Here is a 17611-nt window from a genome sequence, read left to right as displayed (position 1 = left end):
ACGATGTAACTAACATAACATAACTTAATGTAAACTTATAACTTACCCGTCGGCATCAGGCGCTTAGAGCCAGCAATCAAACCGACTGAATGAAGAGGCAATCATCATTAATTAGCTAAGCAACTGGAGGGCTCAGAGTATAGATACCTACTGACTAAATACACGTTCTAGTAAACCGCATGGTAATAGAGTGTTCCTGATTTATGCATTGTTGAAGTGTAGCCGCTGAAATGCATCAATATAGTAGGTTAGTTTCAATCAAGTTGATACGGGGGGCCTGAAGACTGACTCGTCCGCTATTAACGTAAAATACAGAAAGAATTGGGTGCAGTTATGTACTTACTACACAATTTGGGCCTCAGCACACCCTAATAGAAAATAAATCAAACTAGGCACAAGTCAAATTTTTTTTTCCGCGGAATTCTGAATTTAGCGGGATAAAAAATTGGAGATTGTCAAACTTTTGTGTTGACGCTATAGCCATAAAGTACTTACTATTATTTCAGTTCGACTTCACCATTATAAATTAATTATAAAGAATAAGGCCTTCCGATAATAAGTCGTCTATGTACGCGATAGTAAGCAACTTATTCTCGGAATAGTCTTATTGTTCAATGATGAAATCGGGTCTTAGAAATATACCCCCGAATTCATAGAGCTTTTTGACACTTTACAATAGGTTTAAAATTGTCATTGTGTTATACGAATTTCAACTTTTTCACTGAAACGTAAAGAGCTGAAACTCGTGTGTTTCAAAGTTAATTTTAACCTTTTTGTAAATTTACAATATGTTCTATGAATTTGAGGGAGAGACTGTAAATGTAAATACTTACAATTTACTTGTTGTACAGTGTTTACAAATCCCCATTACCGGACGTAATGGAAACTCCTCCAGTGAAAACGTCAACAATTCCTCGAATGCGCTCATAACACAATCCCCATTCATAACCCCAATAGCTCCAGCTCTTAACTAAACACAGTCAGAGTAAACTATGTAAATTGTCTTTTGTCATAACTTGGTTCCGGCGTCGGGTTAGCGCCTTAACCCGTATCTGACTATGTGCAGGGAATGTCGCAACAGTGAACAATCGGCCGAGCGAGCGCAGTCACGGGTATCTTTGATGCATGGACGCACTAGTTTAAACCTTTGAGAGACAAACTGTATTGCTAGATAAATCTTAAAGAGTGTTTAAAACGATATTTGACAAATTTATTAGGCGTTAGACAGCGCTAAACATCAGTTAAATACGGTCGAAGTTTTTGTGGTAATGCTATTGCTTTTACGCATATTGTAACTGTATGTGTAGTTCTTGTTAGTTTTGGCTAAAACGAAGAATAGTAATGTGTCAATGTAAGGACGGATTGTGTTAGTATCAGTACACTACTAACCTTATTGCAATACGTAAGTACAAGACCCAAATTAAATGTAAAGGTCTCCCAAAGCATAGACTAATTAGTGTATTAGTCTATGTCCAAAGTAAAAATCGTAATACTTATTAACTATAAAACTGTAGACCCCGTTATACAGCAGCGGCGTACCTCTTAATTGTTACGAATGTTATAATATTCGTGCGGTGAGCGATAAATCAAATATAAAGCAGCTGTTTCAGCTACGCGGTAATAAATGCACTTGGGATGGCTGGTTATTATGAACTTGCTGAAAAAACCTTCGTATTTCATACCACGCTGTATGTGGGTACGTATCTTTTTTATGACTGTGATAATGGCTTTGGGATCTTATGGGGCTTTCGTTGTGTATGTTTCGCGAAAGTTGGTGAATAATTTATTTATGACTTCGGAGGTTTTACTAGCTAGTAGCTAGATGAAAGGAATACTAAAACATTTTTATAAAAGCATTTTACAGGAAAACTGTCTGCGTTATTGATGTATGATGTTTTTCTTTTTTCAGCATTGTTATGTCCATTTTCCATCCGTTACACTATCTTTCTGGTCATTCCTTTGTTCATATTCTGATATAGACTTGTGGGTAAACTATTCGATCATCAAGTGGGCAAATATTGTGTATTACATGAAGTCAAAAGATTGGTCGTTAGAGGAGACCACAGCAATTTTTGGGAGAGTAAACATTAAAATAATTTAAAGTTTTATTTTTCAGCGATCGCATTCAACCTATCGGACATACGCGATTGACACCAACATTCGCCCATCTCTTCCACTTATTTATTTATGTACACTTTATTGCACTCCAAATACAAATTTTACACGGATGGATTTTAAAGCAAATTTACAGGTACATAATTTGCGGACTTATGGCTAAAAAGCAATTTGTACCACCAACCTTTCATTGTTATAATAAATTTACGATTTTATACAATTACAAAACTTACCTTTCCTCTCCCTCCCGCCTTCATGCCTAAACACGATGGGTCGGTTGTGCTCCCGTCGCCACATGACGGCCGGCGCGGGCACCCCCGTGGCCGTGCAGGTCAGCCTGATGCTGCCCCCTTCCCGCGCCGAGCTGCCCTCCGTGGCCGTGTCCACGATGTCAGGGGGTATCACCACGGAGAGGTGGCCCATCTGTGGCGGAGGTGAGTGGTTAGTGAAGTTGCTTGGTAATACTTAGGTAAATATTATTATTACACTCGCGAGCAATGATAAAGTTCCACTTACAAAATACCGACACAAAAGATTACCAACTAAATACGTATACGTACATATTTTGTTCAAAATAATGATAATTTTGTGGGTGGAACTTTTTTATTGCTCGTAAGTAAGAGTATTATCTCAATTTTGAGGAAATACAACTTAAAACCTGTACAAAAGTGTTATAATCTTTCAACTGTACTTATCTATACTTTAAAACTAGTTTGTATCTAAAAGTTTCCATCTACAGAACGAATGGCAAGCAACATAACATAAGCCGAGACGTGAGGACAGATCACCTCACCATCTCTCCGGGAAGCATGACAGGACTTATTCTAATACCCAAGAAACCTACCAGCTTGCTGCATTCATTTATTTGCTGTCGGCAAACAGATGGTTTACTTTATTGGTGCAGGTAGACGGCAGATTCCGGAAATATTCTTCACGCAAACGTCTTGCATTTCCTAGGCAAAGAATGCAATGCTGGGAGCCGCCCTCTATCGTAGTTTAAGCTTTTATGTCCCGTTTATTTAATAAAAGTGCGATGGATCTGCCGTCATGGGACAGTAAATTTTATGTGAAATAAAAACACATTTTTATTTTGAGTTTAGATGGCGGAATTAAATAGAAATATCACATGAGGGTGATAAATTTTGTGTAATAAAATTGTTATGTGCAGTCTGAATTAATACTAGATCCATAGATAGAATTAGATGGGAAATAGGTACATCAGCGTGACTGAAATCACATTACAAGTCTCACACACGTCTTCGTAGTCGGTGTTTTTACCTGGCACTTGCAGCTGCAGTTTTTATCCATGTCTTGTTCTGTGCCAAAATTCAGTTTTTTTTTCTTCCTCAATCCTACGCGCATATCTACCGAATTCATTTCGGCACATTTTACACCTGAATGTTTGCCCTCTTACTCTTCATCAATCCCATTCTACTAAATGAATCTCGATATACTAAATCGAATTCGTTCTGACACATTTTACACCTGACTGCTTTCTCCTTCTCACTTTTACCTTCCTTCTCCTCAATCCTCCCTCTCACCTGCATCTGCATGGGCTGCGTGTTGACCTGGCTCATGTAGGAGCCTGAGTCTTCTTCGTAGGCATCTTTATCGATATAGATAAACTCCTTAAATTCCATCGCTATTTATGACGCAAATGCGTTAAAGTTACCTTTATCTACATAGATAATGGTGCTATGCCGCTGGAGCAAAGTACTAATACTATAGGCGTGCGACAGAGATGGATAGAAAAAGGTCAATGCACGATTTTCGCTCTGATTGTAGACCACAATTCATTTTGGCACATTTTACTCCTACCTGTTTTCCTCCCCAATCCTCCATACTCCTCTCACCTGCATCTGCATGGGCTGCGTGTTGACCTGGCACATGTAGGTGCCGGAGTCGTTGGCCTGCACGTTGTACACGTGCAGCTTCCACGTGTTGTGGTTGTTGTAGGTGACCGCCAGGCGCGGGTTCAGCGCCACCATGCTCGTGTGGATGGCCAGGATCGCCTTCGAGTCGGACTTTATCCAGGCTACCTGCGGGTAGAGGTTATTATTGTTATTATAGTTGGTGTGGGGGCAGGATTGGTTAGGTTTTTTGAGAGACGGAGAAATGATTTGCATACCAATGTCGGGGAGCAAGACCAAGATCTAAACCCTAAAGGTCCGAGCGAAGCGAGTCCATTCAAACCGACTGCGTATTACCTAAAACCTAGAGTGCCGAGCGATGCGAGGCAGCACAAACCTAACCGGGATCCCCTAAAGTGTAAAGAGCAGGGCAATGCTATAGTTTATTTTTACTTCGTATTCACCAACCAACTTTTTTTTCAGGTATGCTGAGTGCTGTTTGGTAATTTGGCGCTCAATCTTCGTATTTTGCAGCGTTACGAGTTTGTCTTCTGGGAACGCCTCGTAGACATGGCAATTAACATGGTGATGTCATGCTGCAGTTTTTGACCATATAGTTAAATGTATACTTCTACTAATCTTACTCTTTTCATAATTAAGGAACATTAATTCTCATAATTTAATAACATAAATAATTTCAATCTTGTGCGATGATCTCCAACTTGCGCTGCGCTCTGTACCGTACCGTGCAGGGTGAAATAATAGTGCAATTAGAGGGGTCTGGTGGAGCGTCGGCAAAACAACACACTGCTGTCTAGTTTCAAATTGTCACTTGCGGTGGGAACAGTCTGGGTAGATTTTATTAGTGAACCCTCTTAGCAAGTCACTAAACCGAACATCCTGATATATTACAAACAAATACTAAATATTACAAAGATCGTCAAAAAATTAGACATTAATATTATGTGAGTACATAATAATGAAAATTTCAATATTTTTTGGCTTTGATTATAACCCTACCTGCAGATTATTCAATGATATTATATGTCTATGGTAGCCCATCCTATTGGAAATGGAAGTACATAGTTAACTGCACATATGCGGAATATGGTTCCCAAGGTTTACGCAAAACACATAAAAAACATTTAAATGTTACGATTTTAATCATTTAATAACATAACTAATTATTCCACAGCGGTTTCCTCCCGATGTAACCTTAAAATGCAAGCATACGTGAGTTAAATCGAATAGCAGAAGTTTCGTACGGTTTTTTTTGCCGAATGCAGACACAACTTAATGCGACTTGTTTTAAACGCTGCTCCAAATATAAAACTGTGCTCGTCGCGTTGCTCCATGTGAACATAGAGAAGGTACAGTCATAGTGTGTTGCAAAAAAATGTAACAAGTACAAATAGTTCTTGCCATTCTAGGCAACTTTTTGGCTTACTTAATCGATATTAATCAATCTATAGACCATCATTTTCATATTCAGATAAGCACAATACTTATGTTAAGTTTTACGACTCTATATAGTATAAGTGAATCTGTATAAAAACCATCCTAATACAGATCTCCATATTGCGCTGTTATGCGGTTACATGATTCAACAGCTACATTAGACAATGTTTTAACGAATCAAGAGTTGTACACTATTTATTTTGCATCATTATTTTCATCATATTCATATCATATCAATAACTACAAAAAATAAAACAGTTTCATCTTAAAGTTACTAGTGACAAATTATCCGAAGGAAGAATACACAGTTAAAAGTTAAACTAGTGGTGGTAACAATTATGATTTGTCAACTGTACATTATATCCGACGGTCTATCACTACTGTACCTCCTGAACCAGGCAGTGGCGGGACTTTAGCACGGAATGCAGCGTCTCGTGGCACGGAGCATTTTTCATGCCACACTCCGCTTTGTTGCGGTCCGGAAATAAATTAGCAACAATTCCCATTGTTTGTGCCGCCAACGCGACTTATAGAAAAGCGTTGTGTATGAGCGGTAAGGGTAACACACGTTTCCACATAATTAATTGGAAGAGAAGAAAAATTTAATACGTGAAGGTGTCCTAAGGTATTATGGGTTGGGACATAAGAGGAAGGCCTAGATCTAGAACTGGGCGATTTATTGACGTGTGATGATAAATAATAATAATACCTGCAAAGAGATGCAATAGCTTGTACATAAAAAAATACAAAAGAGGATGGTCATGCATTTGTTACGTTTAAAACAACAATAAACAATAGAATCTAGCGCAGCAGCCCTGAAAAATAGTTTTTCATAAGCTAAAGTGGCCCCCTTGGTACGCGCACCCTAATTGTATGAAACAAACGTAGCTTCACCGCCGTTCACCGCCCGTTCACCGGTTGTTCAGTTAAGAGCGTCACTTTGCGGAATTGTTTGAATGTGTATTGCCTCCGTACATATGTTTTAATTCCAGTTTTTTGCACCCGAAACTCTCTCGTATGCGAGCGTTTCTGTTTTTCAATTTAAAGTTTTTAAACTGTTTTTAATCTGCTTACATTTTAATCCGTTTAGGTACGCATGTTTTGTCTTTTTGTTTTTGTCGTAGGCAAGGATATCACATATTCAATCATAATATTAATTTTACTCATACTTACTTCACAAAGTACGTACATAACATAACATTTCTTTATATTCATCTTTTATAATACAAAATAGAAATTTAAAGTAGGCTGGCGACAATTCATAAAAATACGCATTACGATTATGTTACGAACTATAGATTGTATGGACCAGTATCATTATTGCAAAAATGTGCGACGGGTAATATTTTATACCGTTTTGTTTTTTTTTTAAGAGTACATCAGTGAAACTAACAGATTAACAAACATTTACCTTCACAAACTTGACCTCTTCATAAGGGCTATTAAGATAGTGTATTATAAAGATCGTTACCGAACAGTTTAAAGCAGACTGTCAGACATTAACAGTTAATGTACAGCACGCCCTACACTTACAGCGAAACGTGACAAGCATTATTATAACTTACTACTGTAGTGTAATGGAGGTATGTTCAGTAATAAATAAGCAACTGGGCTAGGGGTGCCGTGTCTGATTATATTATTTCAAATTACCATTATGTATTGTATAATGAAAAACTTAAAGTGACATAGTAACAAATTACTACTAAGCGGAAAAAGCTAGCTTTTTAACGCCGTCTGCAATATTGAATTACGTACACAATAATATAACCAAATTAAAAAAGTTAAATATTGTGTTAAAATTATTGTATGTTGTATGTATGCCTACACGTTTGAGCAATTACATCACTAGCGTATATATATAAAAGCGTTTCTCTTGCGAATTTTCAGAGAAAAGTTCCTAAGCTACGTCTCGTATTGCTACGATATCATCGTAGCAGTGCTACGGCGTAGCTGCTACGAGGCGTAGGAACCATGTAGCTACGATCCGAACCAACAAATTGGTTTGATGAAAATGTAATTATGCTTTGATGTATAAACTACTATAGTATTATGAGAGCGAACTAAAACTAAATGGTAATTTCCGGTTGGCAACCTCCGGTACGGAACTCTAAAAATGTAATACTTCACTAAACGTGTGTACGTACACTCGTACAGCCCTGATTTACAGTGCTGTGCGGAGGCGGCTGGGATTCTGTTAATTTATCGTTACATTACATTGACGGTGTAAAATCACGTGTTAATGTGTTCCGGGCGCGGAATTTATTTATGGCTGTTAACAAAATATATTTTATTTTTTGCATGACCGGATGCTGTTGTAGAAAGTAGCGCTGTTTTTGGTTCGATATGACATGTAAAATTTTATTTAAAATATTAACAACGTCGCTATCAGTCTGCCTCTACAATATAATACATACATTTAATATGAACATACCCAGAGTTTATACGAAACCGCATAGATTGTAAGACCGTTTAAATATACGTTGTGCGGCACACTAATATCAAGACTTACGGATGATAAAAAACGAATCCAAAACTGTTGAAATACAGTCGATTGACTTATGTGTGTAAGAATAAGAGAGTTCTATCTATCTATCATGACGAGGTGATTTTCCGCATTTAATCTCAAAGGTGGGCTATCAAACATGAAAAAAAGGGTTACTATAAACATCAACATACCCGGTAGTCAGACAGGTGGTTGACGACGCAGGTGAAGTGCACGTCGCGCCCCTGCGTCACCGTGTGGTTCTCCAGCGGCTGCAGGAACTCCGGCGCTGGGCCCACCACCGGCATCAGAAGTTGCTATTGTGCGTCAGGGTCACCGTTCGCTCGGAAGTGTACTTTTAAAACCAACGTACCCTATAATCGGAGAGGTGGTTGATAACGCAGGTCGCGCCGGCATCAAAGAACTTGTAAACTGACAGTTACTTCTATAAGCAGCTTCCGACGCGATGCTATTCCATGGATTCTCATGCACTGTGGGACTCATTTCCTTTTTGTGTAAGAAAAGGAGTGTTCTGTGTATCTGTCGCAGGCATCTGGTTGAATCTCCTATTTGATTGAACCACTAGCCCGTTCATTGGATGGCGCTATTCAGTTGTATGACTAGGCCGAATGTTGATTCTACAAGCGTCACAAAACGTCCAACTAGTTAGCTGACTTAAAATCAGTCAGGTGGTGAATAAAACAAATATGGCGTCTAACAGCTAACAGCTGACACAAAAAGCACTTATATTGTTAGTTATTTGAAAATAAATTAGCTTTAAAGTGCGTTATTTGTGTTAAAATAGTGTGATAACATGGATTTACCTATTATTACGCCGCGGGCGGATAGTTTCAAAGAAAAAATTGTGGCTAAACTGGAAAGTTATGAACAACAATATGAAGGTACGTTTATTGTTATTGTTTAGTTAATTTCTGAGATAAGAGCTTTGTAACATAGTCTTTTTGTTGACTCTTGTCTGGTCATGTTCACCCTAACCAGAAATTACAAAGTTGCTATATTATATCCCATTCAACGACTTCGCTGAATGACGTTCAGTCAAGACGTCGAACGTTACAGTCAACGACTTGACGAGTTGTCCTTTAGTCATACAACTGAATAGCGCCATCCAATGAACGGGCTAGCGGTTCAATCAAAAAGAAGATTAAACCAGATGCCTGCGACATATCTATCTGCATTTAGCCTCTGAAGTGGTCCATCAACCGTGATTAGAAAGGTTAGGGTTATATCTATCTATCTATCATGGCGAGTTGATTTTCCGCATTTAGCCTCTAAGGAAATTAAACGTCAGCAAGAGGGTTACGTCACCAACATACCCGGTAATCAACGAGAATAAGAGGGTTACTATAAACACCAACATACCCGGTAGTCGGACAGGTGGTTGACGACGCAGGTGAAGTGCACGTCGCGGCCCTGCGTCACCGTGTGGTTCTCCAGCGGCTGCAGGAACTCCGGCGCCGGCGCCGCCACCGGCATCTCACCTGGGAACCACACCAGATATACAGGGTGTTGTATAAGTCAACTCAGGGGTCAATTTGAATAACTATTGCACTACAAACTTTGGAAATTTGCCAACAAGTTTTGTTGCTTCTTAGAAAGCGTGACTTTTATTATGGAGAAGCCAATAATATGGTTTTGTGAATTCCCTAAAGATGTAAATTAATAGTTGATCGTATTGGCCTTCTTAGCACCCCCTTTCAGCTTAGCATACAAATTTTGCATCATCCTCTATAGTACAAAGAGCAATAATAACGGGTAAAAGAGGGTTATAATTATTTTCTTTGAGTTAGGCACCTTTGGGTCAACTAAAAGTTCATCCTGATAATCCTAATCCTAATCCTAACTAATATTATAAATGCGAAAGTAACTGTGTCTGTCTGTCTGTCTGTCTGTTACTCTTTCACGCCAAAACTACTGAACGGATTTGAATGAAATTTGGTATACATATGGTCTGGACCCTGAGAAAGAACATAGGCTACTTTTTATCCCGGAATTCCCACGGGAAAACTTTTTAAGGCGAAGCAAAGCTCGCGGGAACAGCTAGTAATAAATATATATTTTTTACCTGTTACAAAAACGCTCAGCAACGTCGCCAGCCAACAGGCTAGTTTGGTGGGAGATGAGCACATGTGTACGCACAGTCTTCTGAAACAAACATAATAATATACATCACAATGTATATACATATAAATACATCCACAAATGTTTATCAGTGATGTTACTTTTGGCACGGGATTGTACCAGTGTAATTGTACCAGACCAACTGTATATGGAACTTATATGGTACCAAAGCTTTGAGATAGTAAAAAATATAGCTGTTCCATATAGGTACATATAAAATATAGGTTATATTTTAGATGATAATGCTGTTAGGTATATACCTACATTGATCTCGCAACATGAATTTACCTAACCCTTAATATTCCACAATGTAGGTATAATCACACATAGAGGAAATGTGAATTTAGTGAAATACTGGGATAAAAACTCAGCCTCACAACTCTGAAAAATAGTAGCATACCATCGCTTCCTTTTACGCGACGTGAAAAAGGGGCAAAACAAACACACTTTCGCATTAGTAATAAAATAATACGTCATCATATTTATCCGTCTTCCCTCCACGACGAATATTTTGTAACAAACTTGAGCGATAAAAGAAAAGAAAGGAAGACAATTTGCGAAGTTAAAAAGAAGCGTGCTCGTTATAAAATCAGCAAAACTTCTAAACCGTCAACCACAATAAAATATCTCCGAGATTTAACAAGAAATAGATCAACAGACAGGAAATGAGGCTTGATAGAAATGTTTCTGAATTTGAATTTTATTTAAGGAAACGTTGATTTGTTTTTATTTCGTTTTCATGTTTGGAAGTTTTGGGATTCGCTGCCCCGGGCGTCTTCTTATTTACAACTAAACTGGTATATAAAAGCTAAGTAATATTCTGGACCTAACTGTATCTTTAAAATATTTTAATAATTTAGTAAATTTATTTATTTATCTAACCACTTTACGCATTATACAACATAAAAGTACAATACAGAATACCTATAGATAAACGCGTTTTCTTCCAGGCTACCAAAATACATGAGCATTATGTTCATAAACCTTAATTAAAATAATATTTAAAGAACATCCAGAATTACCTACATACTTTTTTGAAAATCAATAATTTATTTATTTCTAATACTTATATTATTTAACAGGATACACCTAACACAATAATACAGAAACATCAAGCAATAACAAAAACTTACATAAAAAATATACAAGCCAGGTCTCTCCTAACTTCAATCTTGCTGTACCCCACCATACCTAATTTAAATAAAGATGGGTACGAGTACAACAAAGGATAGCCCGGATACACTCCGTAAATTTTTAGGTAAAGATACCTTAAAAATTATTTTGAATACGCTCCAGCATGAGATTATATTTAATTTCATGCGGAGCCCAGATGACTGCGTTGCTTTCTAATTTACTCCTAACTAGCGCATTATACAGGGCTTTTACAGTACGTATGTCTGTAATAATAATATAGTATAGTAAATAAAGATGAATGGTGGTGTTGAGAGTCAGTTTATGTTCAAATTTAACATCCTTTGGGTTTCTTAAATTCTTAGTAATAGCATAACCCGATCCAATGATAACAAGGTATTCAAAAAGGGTATAGTAAGCGGATATTCGACTTTGGGAGTTATTCCTATTACCCACCACTACACGACCACTCTACTACATTTTCAACTCCCTGTATATTAATCGCGTAGCATACAAACAGAAATTGACAGAATTAAAAAAAACTCGCGAATATATTTTTCAGTAAAGTTCCTGATATTTAATAGACAGAGGGCAAACATCGGCTCCAAATACCGGTCTAGTGTTAGAGGAAATAGATACAAAACTATATTTATTCGCAGTATGAAAAAGTTGAAGTTAAATTTTATTCACACCGTTTATTTCGACGAATGATTCCATTTCGGATTATTGGTCGGTCGCCGCGGTTAGCCGATTATGTTGGGAAATAATTAGCGTTGGCACGCCTAAAATTCATTAAATTATTTTAAAATGTTTCATAATAAATAAAGAGGATCTCGCTTAATTGAAAACGTCGAATTTGTTTATTCACCTACAGCGTGATGGATGGATTACTTTTGCTGTGTATATTGATGCCGGAATTTTATCGGCTTCGGATATTATAACTTGAATTCTATTCTTATTTTATATTTGTATCAAGAAATGAATGTATGTAGAATTAGGATACTAACATTAGCGTTAGTGTAAGAATACTGATACTAACAAAATAAAATTGGGTCTAAGTTGTTAATTTGAATCAATAAATAATAATAATAACTTTGATGAGAGTTTCTGGTTCATCAGGTAGCCACGAATCATTTTGATTTTCCATCTATCCATTGTTCAACGATAAATCTATAAAATCCGTTGAGTCTCCTAATTATGTAGAAAAGGTAAAAGTTTAATTTAATCATAGACCATTCAGATATTAAAAATAAAAAAAGAAAGTAATAAAAAAATATAAAAAACCCGACGAATTGAGAACATCCTCCTTTTTTTGAGGTTAAAAAACAATATAATCATAGTTCTATTACAATTAGAATGAAGTTCAGAATTAACTAATTATTGCTTTACGCTTACTTTTCTAAATTAATTTCTATAAAACTATTAATAAAGATGAACGTCGATCGGTAAAAGTAGTGATTGGCGGTAAATTAAAATTAGCTTAAGAAAGTTCTGGAAACTTCTTGAAAAACTGCTTAAAACTCTCAAAGATTTATAGCTTTGAAAGTATTAACGGGATTTTTGATGTCTTGTTTGAACGTTAATGGAATTCAGTTTGATAAAGTAGTCAGGTGAAGAATTATCAGACTGGACAGGTAAAATCACTTCTCTCCAAGGTTTCAAACTAAGTGATTAATTACTATTTTGACTATATAATAGACGGTGATTTTTAAGGATAGCCTTATAAAAGTCAGCCTTTAAAAGTAATTAAATGGCATGGACTTTTAAAACCAATTTTTTCGATAGTTTTAATATAACTAAGAAGGTAACCTTCTTTGGGAAAAGGTATCTTTGATTATACAAGTTAACCACAAATGACCACATCACCATTCACCAGCATCCTAATTCATTACACCTTCTGCAAACGGCTTCAAAGACCGTACCGCTATCTTGATACAATTTACTATTGAGCCGGTATTTATACAAGTTACCCTTGATTTGACCGGCAATCAGTAACTATGTGGTATAGAATAAATATCCGGCCGGGTTATCCGGGGCTGGCCGGTTTCCTCAACAACTAATTGCCGAGACAACACTATTGATGGCCGAGAAACGGGCAGATTATCTCGGGCCCGCCCATTCGTCGAAACGATTATCGTACGTCGCTTGACTCGCTTGTCTTTTATTTCATTAAGTCCTTTGTTCTATGATCATGGGGTTTAGAAGGAGTATTTTTATTATTTATTGGAAACTATTGAAAGAACTGAGAAAAAATTGATTGTATACTTGTATAAAGTTCCTACTTTTATGTATTTAACTCCAGTGTAACAAACACTTATGCATGTATTTTTTTATAGAATATTGAGTTGCAATCAATTATAACTATAAGCATTGGACCCAAAACTACTTTTCAAAGTTTAGTTCCTACGTACTCTAAATTGCTTTACAAGAACAGTAGAATACCGAACTGACAGGAATAGTGGTTTCAGTGTTCTAGCCGAGTTAATACTAAAATAGCAATTAAAACTTTCCTTCAATACAGTATGATTAAAAATCTCTAGTTCGAGACAGTATGAAGAATCGTTCTACGCTGGCCCGATGTAGTTTTAATTACAGTAAATGTTCATTTTCATTGAGTTTTCATTTGAAAACTTTACTAAAGTTACTTTATAACCACCTTGGTACCGAAGGAAGCTTAAAATTTAGCGCTTGTGAAACAGCAATAGTGGGTACCTATTTTGAAAACACGTAATTCAAAAAACCTAATCATCATATTATGTATGACAAATATGACAAACTTTACGTACAAGGACAACAAAAGTTTATCGAACTAATAATAGAATATTTACATATACAAAAACAAATATGAAACACTTTGTTATGACAAGACAAATATTTTGTTATAAAATTTACCCGGAAACGGTCTCTTTGAAGTGGATACTTTGTTCGGTAGTCGACTAATAAATTCTTCTAAAGCATACCTTAATAAATCCGATTCGGATCAGATTCTTGGCTATAAATTGTTGAATAAATCGCTCGAACAACAGGCGGGGCTCGGCCTGTACTGTACAAGCCGGTCACACTCACTCGTCACTAGTTATAATAATAATATCACAAAATTTTAAAAACGGAAAAAAAGAAACCAAACAAACATGTTCTTGTCTCAGGCTAATGTTATTCCTTGCCTTCTTGCCTTCCAAACGTGTTAATAATAATATAACGTATCTATATAAAATATATATTTTCTTTACCTATTATATCTGTCCAACCGTAGCCTCAAGTCATCCATCATGCTGAGATGGCGACTTACTTTTGTTAGCAAACAATAGTGTAAATAGCATAGTCTGGCCTAATGTTGCACGTACTGACTTCATTACTTCAATAATCTAGCTTAATACCGCAGGCCAAAGCATATTAACGATTTCAGCAAAATACAAAGCTACCTCCCGGCCCGTACAGGATGGTTCGATGCTCGAAATCATCAAACATTTGCATTTAATGCGAGAATAATTTAAAGAGCAGCAATTTCCCGTGACATGCACTTTGAACGCTGAGTCCCGAGGGTGATCGGTCTATAATGACGTCATTTTAAATTGTCATGCCAATAGTTCTGTGGAAAGCCAGCTTGCGAATATTTAATTTAGCTTGTTTATTGACCAATTGTGCTTTTGTTTGAACAAGCGATGCGAGCAGGCATAGTGCGAGCATGCGATTTATGGTGAAGTTAAATTAAGTTCAAGGGAGTATCAACTTGAGAAAATATAGTGTTTAGGTCTCTTCCAAAGAATATAACATAAAACTCTGTCCCCTATCTGTTCATTATTATGCTACTTAAGCGCAATGTGCTACAGTACTACTTTTAAATGAAATTAATCTAGGAAACCTCGCTCGGATAAATCTTGATCATCATGAAAAGCTAAATCGTCCACTGCTGAAAATAAATACCTCAAAGGCAAATATTAACTTTAATAACAACCGCAAACATTACCATTGCATTATGTCCATCACCTTCCACAATAATATTATCCTCTACAAGTCCAACAGGGCTGATAGGGCTATCAGTGTTAACCGACTCATTGGTTTAAATATGAAATGTCACCTGCGAAGCACCGGCAGGGTCGCCGGCGGCGGCGGCGGGCGAGTGACAACTTGTCACTGGCTCCCATTAGTCATGTGGGCCATTTTCCACGTGTCGGGCCCCGAACGCGAATGATAAATATGTATTTTGTTATTTTAGTTATTTTGTGACATAATGTTGTCACACAATCGCGAGCTATGAAAATTGCCAGTGGTGTGGTGGTAAATTACTCCTTAACGGAAAAGGCTAGCTTGATGAAGACGGCCGATCTGTAATATTGAAGTATTCTGAATATTAAAAACTAAAAACGTTTTGAACAAATTGTAAAATATTTTGTACAAATTGTAAATTAAATGTAAAAAAAAATTAGCAATCGCTGTTTGTTGTTGTTGTTTATTGTTCAATTATTTATATTGGGTTTGCCATTTAGAGGATGGAACTTTTTATTGCTCGTTTTTAATTTAAGGAAATTTTTTTTTGATTTAGAGATCAATCTTGCAAATAGTAAATTGCAACGTGCAATACCCAGCCAATTTTAATCGCGTCAGTGTTTTTACATAGAAACATCCAGCAACAAAGTTGCGACAAGCAATAAAAGAGACAAGATCAAACAAAAATTAGTTCTGTTGAGTGTAAGCACAAGTATTCTTTTGCCAGTAATGTCGTTACTTTATTACCAACTTGTCCGGATCCAGATTACTTCGGAACTCGGCAAATGTTCTCGAATGGATATTAAAGTTCATTCTTTTGTCGGCCAACTTCCTAATTTCTTTCTTGTACTCGTAAAAAATGGAATAAGTGTTTTCCTTTTGCCCCATTCAGCAATGCATTCTCAAACTTTACTTGTTACGCTAGCATAAATTATTATAAACATTAACGATAGATGTATAGTGTTGCAAAAGTGGTAAGCCAAAAGAGGGTCATTCTGAACAACTTGGATATTCAAAGAAAAACCAAAAAGAAGAACCGAATGACCTCAAATTGTTCAGATGTCTTTCAGCTAACTGTAACTTAATACCCTGTATATAATCTATGTTTTGGCTTTGTTTACTCTATCAGTAATTCGTCGGCAATCCAATAATAATAAGTTACCCTTGACTTTGCAAGCCATAACGCCAGTGAAGCGACTCTTATCACGAAGACCGCAGTACAAACAGCTGGGTGATCGGCAGTGGCCGAGCGTGCGATATCAGATCAATCTCGACTTAAACCAGATCGATGGACTAATGCCATCACGCCAATGACACCATTATTATGTACTGGAGAAGACGAATAGCTACAGTCTGACATAGCTACCTTTGCAACAAACCAAGTGCCACCGATGAAAAAATAATAACAATTTATAACCATTTTATTTTTATTTCTGACACTGGTGTGGTACGAATTACTCTCCTTAATTTATTTACGGCGTTCAGTTCGCCTCTCATAGCCTTTTTTATCTGTTTCAAAGTAAGCGTTGTCGGACGCTATCGAGGCAAATATTAAGAGGCCGAAGTCTCTTAAGTTACGAGTACAAAATGGGTACGAATTTATCACATAATATGCCAAATTGTAGTTTTAGCGTCTCTGCTATATCTAATGTAGAGAATAGCTACGGATAAAAATATGTAGTTAATGCTTTCACAGAAGCATGTGTGAAGAAGGAAATTAATATTAATAATTACCAACCTTTTTAAATAAACTGGTTGACTTGTTTTTGCATGAAAATAATAAAACATAAATAAAATAGTAATAGTAATAATTTACGCTGCATTCCAGGTGGCAGCCCTAAAAACAAACGCAACAAGCTAATATCGGCGCCATTTTAAACATCCGAACATTCCAAGATGGCGGATCGTAACTGTAGCTCCCACATAGATACTGTATACTAACACGAGGTCCGGATTGTGGTCGCGATTCCCGCACTTAATTAATGAACACCAGTAATTACATCCACGTGCCTGTGTGCGTGCGTAATGTGTAGACACACTCACACACACACACACACATTGTCAGTGTATATGTGAGAGCTACAATAAATTGATATGTTGCACCTCTTGGGGTTTGATCGAGAGATAGAGTATTTGCAGTATCAGTTTATAATGCTTGATTTGAGATCAAACTTTTATTTCGAATCTGTATACGAAAAAAGATTATTGTTAGAACTTCTTGAAAACTTTTTCAGTCATGACTGTGTGCTTATTAAACTAAAAATTTAAAATTTTTGAACTATGATAAATTTTAATATAAAAATATTTCTTATGAAATCACAATTGATTAATTAACGCATTAGTAAAATGCTATCGCTCCTGAAAAAAATATTTATGACTACTTATATTATCTAACAGGATATATATATATTATTATTAAGTAGGACCACATTTATAACAAAAAATTACA

At 36.5% G+C, this 17611-nt stretch overlaps 1 protein-coding gene across 1 annotated transcript in view; it reads right to left on the bottom strand.

Annotated features, from left to right (window-relative positions):
- LOC105392304 (lachesin) overlaps positions 1-17611 on the bottom strand; it is a 73093-nt gene that overhangs the window by 39265 nt on the left and 16217 nt on the right. The window contains exons 2-5 of the mRNA XM_048621683.1: positions 9989-10068; positions 9286-9404; positions 3969-4154; positions 2349-2538 (exon numbers count right to left, since the gene is read on the bottom strand). Coding sequence (XP_048477640.1) covers positions 2349-2538; positions 3969-4154; positions 9286-9404; positions 9989-10052 — 559 coding nt within the window. The 5' untranslated portion in view covers positions 10053-10068. The remainder of the gene's footprint in view (positions 1-2348; positions 2539-3968; positions 4155-9285; positions 9405-9988; positions 10069-17611) is intronic.

Source organism: Plutella xylostella, chromosome 6, assembly GCF_932276165.1.
Source record: "Plutella xylostella chromosome 6, ilPluXylo3.1, whole genome shotgun sequence".
In the NCBI taxonomy this organism is placed as follows: Eukaryota; Metazoa; Arthropoda; class Insecta; order Lepidoptera; family Plutellidae; genus Plutella; species Plutella xylostella.
The sequence above is the reverse complement of the archived record's forward strand: the minus strand, read 5'-3'. Positions and strand labels throughout refer to the sequence as shown.